Below are 8796 nucleotides of genomic sequence, written 5' to 3'. Positions count from 1 at the left end.
TGAAGAGGGTGTGTGAAAGAAGACAAAACAAAAACACAAGCATAAAGCTATGAAGTGATGATGTTGGTATTTTCAGCTGGTCACCCTAGCAGGATGGTACCCTAGTCTCGTTTTAAAGCAATATAGATTAACACTGCCAGATTGTCTTTTCATTTATTTACTTTTTTAATACTTTTTTTTAATACTTTTTTTATTTTATTTTACACTTTATTGCAATAAAATCATATGTGAAAGAAAACAAATTTAAAACACAAAATAAAGCTATTAGGCGAGTGTTATGGCTGAGACGGTCACCCCAGCAGGATGGTGCCCCAACAGATTAACACTGCCGGATTATTTTAAACATGAATGAACATAACATATACACTTTTTTAATTTATAATTGTACATTTTATCTTTACCCGTTTAGCCAACTAAAAAATACGACGATCTGAAACATAATGATGAAGCTAAAACATTTTTGAAATATACATTTTAATCAGGCGATAAGCGGTGCTACCACATTCCGCAGAGGCCGTCCTGTAAGGGAGGGGTCCTTGCTAATGCCTGCCCCCTTCATAAAACAGGAAGCTAACCTGACCCAGAGCCATAACATCAAAACACGACGGACAGGAGTAAAGCTTTAGTAGAAACCTGAATCTGGATATATCTTTGGGAAGACAGAAAAAACGACGAGTTGGATTGAAACCTATTATTCTAACACAGCTAAAAACGACCAAGGTTGTTTTGTTTTTGGTGTTTAGCTCGCTGAGTTAGCCTATTTGCTAACGAGATTCTTTCACAGCTGGTTTTGGTTGATTGCTCAATCTGGTCTAAAGAAAAAAGAAGAAAAAAAGAGGTTTCACCATGGGTTCCCGGGCGTCCACGTTACTCCGAGAAGAGGAAATTGAAGAAATAAAGAAGGAGACTGGCTGTAAGTCATGACACAAGACTTAATTCCTGTGTGTGTTGAAGGAGATTGAAGACATTAGAGCTACTTTATATTGAAACATTAACGCTGACATTCACTGTAGGTAGACACTTACTGTTTAATAACCTAAATTTACCCATTAACTAACTAGTAACTATTAGCACTATTAAAATGCTGCTTTACCAGCTCTCCCTGCTGTATAACATGTAACCACACAACCTCTAACTCAAGTTACCAAAGTAACTTACAGGTTAAGCCATTCACTTTAGGTAGATACCTACAGTTTAATTACTTAAATTAACCTATTGACTTACTAACAAGTAACTATTAGCACTATTAAAACACTGCTTTACTTGCTCTCTCTGCTGTATAACATGGTAGTTACCAAGCAACCATACAATCTCTAACACTAGTTATCACAGTTACTTGTAGTTTAAGCCATTCACTGTAGGTAGACATTTACAGTTTAATAACCTAATTTAACCCATTAACTAACAAACTAGAGACTATTAGTACTGTTAAAATGCTGCTGTACCGGCTCTCTTTGCTGTATAACAGGATAGTTGTGCAACCACACAACCTCTAACACCACTTATCAAAGTCTTGTGATAGTGTAGTAATGTCTAGTGATAAATGTCTTAGTGAAAGGCTTTTTTTTTTCTTGCCTATTTTTTGATATTTTGCTTTGTCATCTGCTGGTTATTTGTTAGTCACATCTTTTATCACCTTGTGTATCTGCCCTGCAGTCTCCCACAGTCAGATCACTCGCCTGTACAGTCGCTTCACCAGTCTGGATAAAGGAGAAAACGGCACCCTCAGGTAAGCAATCATTATTACATAACCACCAATATGATGCTTTAAAACACTAAACACTAAGCTAGGTGATGTGGCTGGTTTGGTTTCTTCACCAGGTCTATTCTGCTATTAAATAAAGGTGCATGCAGGTCATTTTTGTCTCATATTAGCTTTATCTACATTTGTTTCCTTTTATCAAATCAATTTTTGTGGTAAGTCACAGTTCAGTAAAACATCAATCATCTTTACATGTGTGTGACTGTGATTGAAGTTTATTATCTGAGCACTGTCAGATTTTGTGTGTTAAGTTGAGACCTAATTGTGACATTTCTACAGTTTGTGATTAACTTCTCACTCCATCCTCAATCTGGACAGCTAAAAAAGTATTTTAGTAGATTTACTCATTTGGAGATTGTAGAAATTTGCTGACAAATATAGTATAAACTAAGTAAGTAAGTTGTTTTAAACATGTCATCAGTCGGTTAATGACGTATCTTATTTAGACGAAGGTGTTGAGTCACAGTGTAGTAAAACATCAGTCATCTTTAGTTTGGTTAAGTTTAGTTTGCACAAGTTAAAATGTACAGAATAATGACAGAAAACCTCTACCTAAAAAGGTTAAAATTTCACAATATTACAGAAAATATGAGTGTGGCTGTGATTGAAGCTTATCTGAGCACTCACTGTCAGATTTTGAGTGTTGAATTGAGACCTCAGTGTGACATTTCTACAGTTTGTGATTAACTTCTCACTCTATCCTCAGTCTGAACAGAACAAGCAATAGGTGAAGACATAGGTAATCATTACGGCAGCATAGATTGAAACTGCTTTGGCAACGAGTATTCATTTGCAAAATCAAACTTTCAAGGGTAAAAAAAAAAGGAAGCAAATGAAACATCCGTCTTTTATTTTCGTAGATCGAATTCTTTTAAAAGATGTCGTGTTTACACATAACAAGTCTTGTTCTTGCCCTGAGGCTTGAAGTCACGGCACGCAGTCGGGTACAGCCTCGTTTACATTCAAGGTGACTTTCTTATCATCCATTAGTTGCCACAACAGTGAGATTTTACATGTATCTCAATGCTTGTTGGACAAAAGAGCCATTTCACTGACTTAACTGACTGACTATTTCAGCAGCCAAACATATTTTAGCACTGAAAAATGCTTGTTATGTGGACAATGCTAGTCTGGCTTTTGAAGAATATTGAATGTGACAGCCTGACAGTCCTTGTTCTGATGTGATATAAATAGTTATTTGATGCAGGGATGTAGCTGAGCAATCTCTCTTTCAATGTTGTGTCTTTTTAAAATGTATAAAACTGCAATTTCACTCCATCATATCTTCATGTCTGCAGTCGAGAAGATTTCCAGAGGATCCCAGAGTTGGCTATCAATCCTCTGGGAGACAGAATCATCAATGCCTTCTTCCCTGAAGGGTGAGTCGTCCCTGTTGTTGGTCTTGTTTTTCGCAGGAGTGTGCATTAAACGTTTGACTCACCACCGCCACAAAGCTGAACCAGCCTGTCATGCTTCTCAGTTGCGGCTTCGAGACTGCAGACTTGAGAAGCTTCCGTCTTTTTTCTGCCAATTCTGTGCAGAGGAAGAAAAAAAAAATCGACTGGGGTTTTTGAGCACCGCACCGCAGGTTCTCTCCATATATTTGGCAGCCGTTTTGCTGTTTTTATCGGTGTGGAAGTTGAAAACCAGATGTTGGCAGATGTATCATTAAAATCCAAAAAAGTCAGATGTGTAGGCGTCTTAATTTTAGCCATGGCTTTTAATGCTTTCAGATGTACTCTTGTTTTCTCTGGTTTTGGCTTTTTTAGCTTTAGAACAACTCGAGATTAGAGGTGGAGAGTGTATAACCCTGTGAAATGGTGTTAGGTTACGACTAGCTGGAGTTTTCATTGTGTCGCCCACAGAGGTAACATTTATCTCCAGTATAAAGGTAATCTGAGCCCACATAGAAAAATCAGTGCTTTGTCATTTAGTGTCTGTTGTTTTCCACCATGTGAGCTCCTTCATTGTGTCATAATGTTCTCAGGGAGGACCAGGTAAACTTCAGGGGTTTCATGCGGACCTTGGCTCACTTCAGACCGATCGAGGACAACGAGAAGAGCAAGAACTCCGCCGCCAGCGAGCCACTCAACAGCCGGACAAACAAGCTTCTATGTGAGTGTGGAGCCCGGTCACACAGGCGTTGTCCGGGTGGAGCCGCTCACCTGTATCATGAACATTCACAGGACTTAATAACATGAGCTCACCGTGTCTCTCTCATGACTTCTATATTCTCACATTTTTGTTTTCTAGTTGCTTTTCGTCTGTATGACCTGGACAGGGATGACAAAATCTCACGGGACGAGCTGCTCCAGGTGAGTGGATCGCTTTGTGATGTAAACAGGAGCGCTGAGTCACAGTTGGTTTAAACAATTAACACAATCAGATAGCCAATGTGTATTTTTTTTTCAAAGACGCCTTTCCTTTCCTTTCCTTGCGTGGTAATATTTGCACTTCACTCTGTTTAACAAAGGAACAAATGCTATTGTGCGCTATCTATTTCAAAGCGCTCTACAGAGAGAGATTGGGAGTGTGAGAGAGGGATTTCCCTGTCTATGAGAAGACTTTGCCCTAGTGCTGATAATGATGCCACATCTCACCTTAAGTACAGGTTGATTTTTTCCCAGACAGCCTAATGTCCTGTATTTTGGCTTCCTCTGAGCTTCCTCTGTGTAATTTGTCGTCTCTCTGTGAAACCATCTCAGTTTGTGTGACATTGTGTGACCTGTAATTGAATTAAGCTCGGTGTTAAATGACTCAGACAGATCTCTTGTTTAGCGCAAAACATTTCTGTCGCCTGCTTCTCGAGATGCAAAATCCCGTAAGACTGTAAATGAGCAGCTCTACATAATGTTAGCTGTTCTTCAGTAAATATGTGTTCACTGTTATTTCTATACCTTTAACTGTGGGTGCTGATTAGTTGCCATTTAACCAAAATAAGTACAAATGATCTCATGTGGTGCTTAAATGCATGTAGCATTAACACTGTTTTCAAAACATTTCACCACATTGTTTTCAAAACATTGTGACTATTATTTTAATCTTTTTCCAGCAGCGTTCATTAACTGTAAAATAACATGGTGTTCATTGCTCGCAGGTCTTACGGATGATGGTTGGTGTAAACATTTCAGATGAACAGCTAGGCAGCATTGCTGATAGGACCATCCAGGAGGCCGACACTAACGGGGACAACTCCATTTCCTTCAATGAATTCATCAAGGCGAGTTTTGTTTTCTGTCACCTCACACGCACAACTTTATCGACTTATTTATACTACTGTAAGCTTGACTTCTTAGCACTGTTTCTAAACTAGCAACATCATAAAAATGGTATTTGATGGATGCTTTTAAAAGGCTTGGCCATATACCACTACCATGAGCACATACATTTTTAGCATCAGAAACCTCAGTGGTGAAACAAACTAGAGCCACAGAACAGGAAATAGACTGTTTTTCAGGGTCACATTTTACCCAGCACACGACGCCTTTGCAGAGGGAAAAATTTGTATCGTTGTTTAGTTACTATGAAAACAGTGCAGCATTTATTCATTTTGGTTAATCCTGAGTCTTACTTTCATTACATCAAGCACACAGTCTCATTATTCATGTGAAGACTTGCTAACAAGTTTCAAATTGATTAAAATTCAGAAGCTGATTCAGCATCCACTTACTGTTTTTATGAGAGGGGATTTGCTTGTGTTAGTTAATACTGGCTAAGCTCTGTAAAGCCTCTAAAGCCTGGCAGTGAAATGATCATGCTGTGCCTGTTACACATAACAGCACCTCAACATAGACATGTAGTTGTGTTTTTTGGCAGCTAAACTTCTTCTGCTTTGATTGTTTTCACAGGTTTTGGAGAAGGTGGATGTGGAACAGAAAATGAGCATCCGGTTCCTGCACTAAGTTATTATTAGTATTATTATTATTAATATATTATTATCATATTATTATTATTATTGTTTTTTAAGTAAAGCTTCAACATTTCAGTTGATGTCAGGACACAATCCCATCCAGCTTTCCAGCAGGCTGCTGTGGCCCACACCTCTAGTAAACACTCTCAGACCAAGCATTAGGTAGATGGTATTGTAGATCTTGCATTTCTGCCTTTGCACCGCTCTGTAAACAAAGGGAAAAGTTGCGTGCCTTGGGTTGTTTTATGCAATGTTGCTATGTATTTCTTTTTCCCAGTAATGGAACATTATTTATTAGAAACCTTTTTAGAGGGTCACAGTTCGTTACCACTGCTGTCCCACTTTAACATGAAAACTGATTTTATAGCACTGTACCATAAAAGCTTTTTTGCTATTGCAGTGAGTAAGTTTACTCGTGCTGTTCAATGGTTATTTAGCATGTGCGGCGTCCTCGTCCGTATAAATATGCAACGGTTCAAAGCGAAACTTGTAACGTGTGACTCCACTTAAAAACAGGCCGTGTTTTTAACGCTAACAGGATCTTATGACTCCTTCTCTACGACTTGTGGCAGAGTCTGACCAGCCAGCTATAAGTTTGTCCCTCAAAGCAAAGCAGGGCCTGCTCCACTGATACTTTATGTTTAACTCACTGAAGTGCCATGGCTTTGGTTCCCACTTGTAAGTTAATATCTTAATGGTAACCTGGAACCTATGGCCATGTTTGAGTGTTTTGTTTTCTTGTGGCTTAAGCCAGCTACTGCCAATAGATTGTAATAAACCTGTTTCGATTGTTGGATTTCAACCAAAGCAAGTTTGACTATCTTTAAAAAGCCAGTCACCACCTGGGGCCTGTCGGAGCCACTGCTGATTCAGCATGTTAATAATGTGATATATATAAGAGAATGATTTTAATTTACAACTAATAAACTGTGGCATACGTCTTTATAGCATTGTGCTAAAAATGAAGATTTCACACAAAATGCTGTTATCCGTTTGGACAGTGGATAGTGTGTCTTCTCTAGCGGCTGCTCTGATAACATAGTGCATTTGTAAAATTGCATCACGAGGATTTAGCTGCCTCCGCGGCCTACTTTGCAAAAAACCCATGATTGAGACTTTATAAAGCTCTGATAACAGTGTCAGGTCCTGTGGTGGAGATCAGGCCGTGGACCGGTTAGTTTGCAGATTTACAAACAGGTAAACTAAGATAACGTGCTATGCTTCTCTTTGAATGATCAATGTCACAGTGGCTAAAAAAAAAAAATGTGTCTGTCTGTTTGAAACATGTCTTGCAATACTCTTCCCCACCGAGCTAATCCCAGACACTAAACTTGATTAAATATATTAAAAATATATTTTCTGTACAGGCTCGTGTACATGAACTGGAGTGTAGATGTATGATCCATTTTAATCTTTAATGTGAGTTTGTTAAATCATTATGAGAACACCCTCCAGCGGCTCAGTGCAGGAAGTACAATGTGACCATTTTATTAATCATTACGTGATTATCAATCAGATGATTCACATGTTATGTGATGTCGGTCTTATAGGTATTATTAAAGTGATTCATGAATTTGATTTGAATAAAGTAAGTGCCATGTTTGCCTTGTGTCATTTATTGGGAGGTTGTTGTGGCTTGTTTTGTTTTTTATTAGAGATTTTGTTTGTTTAAAGATCTTAAACTGGTTTAATTCTAATCTGTAGACTATATGAACACTTCTTATATTAAATCCAGGTCAGAGGAGATGAAATAAATGCATTTTAATTGTGTATTTTATTTTATTGTGTGTTGGATGGTGCTCTTGTGACATCTAAATTTCCCTCAGGATTAATCGGGTCTTTCTTATTTTCAGTGTTGGGGGGTAACTAGTTACTTGTAACAGCGTTTAATTACAAAATAAATGTAACTAATCTGTTACAGTTACTGAGAAAAATGTTTAAATTACAGCTACTTATAAAAAAGATTACATCAAGTCAGACCTTTAAGAGATTTTGCTCAGAAGGGTTTTTTCCTCATTTTAAATATTTAACATATTACTGAATACATATATTATGTCAGACTTTTGACTTTTTTCATGAAATATCTTTATTTTATATTCCAAAATCTACATGAACTAATGAATACATTTTCAAATGAGAGATAAATCTTGCTTTATAAAAAAAATGACGCTCCCCTTATAAATTATGTTCGTATCCATTAAAAACACTTGAACTTAGAAAATTAGAAATCAGAAAGTAATCAAATGTAATAAGTTTCATTGTTTTGATTAAGTAATTGAAATAATTACATTACTTACATTTTAAATAGGGTAATCTGTAACCTTCCCAACCCTAATAGTTTTTATTGATCTAAATCAAGCTGAAAAATAAATAATAATAAAGTACTTCCGGGGCGGGATTTACTTTTGATTGACAGGTCTCCCGCCCAATCGTTGAGCTCCTCCGCTGGCTCGTAGTAGCAGAGCGAAAATGGCGTAGAGCGGAGGGTGTGCAGAGAAAGGGACGAGGGGAGCCTGTTTCCTCTCCTCCCCTCTCCGGGGGTGCACGGAGGGAGGAAAGAGGGGGGCTGCTGGAGGTGTTTTAAATGTCTCCTCAATCCGGTGGGGGTCCTTCTTGTACGAAACTAACCCTTGTAACCGAGCAGTGTTTGGGAGACGTAAAGGTGTCACCGTAGAGAGAAGAAGGAGGAAGAAACCCTCTTGGCTTTTTGTTTACCATTGTGTGCAGCTGCAGCTCAAACCCAAGGGGAAATTTCTCTGCATCATTTTCGGACCACCGTCCACCAAGGTCAGTGCTTTTTTTCCTCTATCATGTCAGAGCAGCTTTTAACTTTGCACATTTCTCCTTGCGTCCGTTTTCATCCTTTTTTTGCATGTTTTGGTAATGAGCTTTAAAAGGTGAAATAATCCCCCCCACCCCCCTAAAAAAACCTGAATATTCATTGTGATTTTTTTCGACATTTAAAGTCAGTATCTACACAATTAGACAACTCTCTGCTTCTGTAGCTGGAAGTCAGTCAGAGTATCAAGGCCTTAAATAATTAATGAGCACTTTGTGGACTCTAACCCATTAACAATGAGTATCCCTGTAGTATCCCAGTCAAATAATGACCTCTGTCTTATTG

At 38.2% G+C, this 8796-nt stretch overlaps 1 protein-coding gene across 1 annotated transcript; it reads left to right on the top strand.

The window, feature by feature from the left end:
- Positions 1-581: 581 nt before the first annotated feature.
- chp1 (calcineurin-like EF-hand protein 1) lies at positions 582-7269 on the top strand. Its single transcript, XM_053336116.1, has 7 exons — positions 582-913; positions 1657-1729; positions 3061-3141; positions 3750-3877; positions 4016-4077; positions 4860-4982; positions 5611-7269. The coding sequence occupies exons 1-7, from the start codon at positions 847-849 to the stop codon at positions 5662-5664; spliced, it is 588 nt and encodes a 195-aa protein (XP_053192091.1). The 5' UTR covers positions 582-846; the 3' UTR covers positions 5665-7269.
- The last annotated feature ends 1527 nt before the right edge of the window (positions 7270-8796 follow it).

The sequence above is a fragment of the Scomber japonicus genome, chromosome 16 (assembly GCF_027409825.1).
Source record: "Scomber japonicus isolate fScoJap1 chromosome 16, fScoJap1.pri, whole genome shotgun sequence".
Classification (NCBI taxonomy): Eukaryota; Metazoa; Chordata; class Actinopteri; order Scombriformes; family Scombridae; genus Scomber; species Scomber japonicus.
This window is presented reverse-complemented; position numbering and strand designations above follow the sequence as displayed.

Bases quoted from the DNA above. Each gene is read 5' to 3' on its own strand.
- chp1 (XM_053336116.1), top strand. From the start codon at position 847: ATGGGTTCCCGGGCGTCCACGTTACTCCGAGAAGAGGAAATTGAAGAA. The intron at 914-1,656 runs GTAAGTCATGAC...TCTGCCCTGCAG, and splicing joins AATAAAGAAGGAGACTGGCT to TCTCCCACAGTCAGATCACT. The intron at 1,730-3,060 runs GTAAGCAATCAT...TCATGTCTGCAG, and splicing joins GGAGAAAACGGCACCCTCAG to TCGAGAAGATTTCCAGAGGA.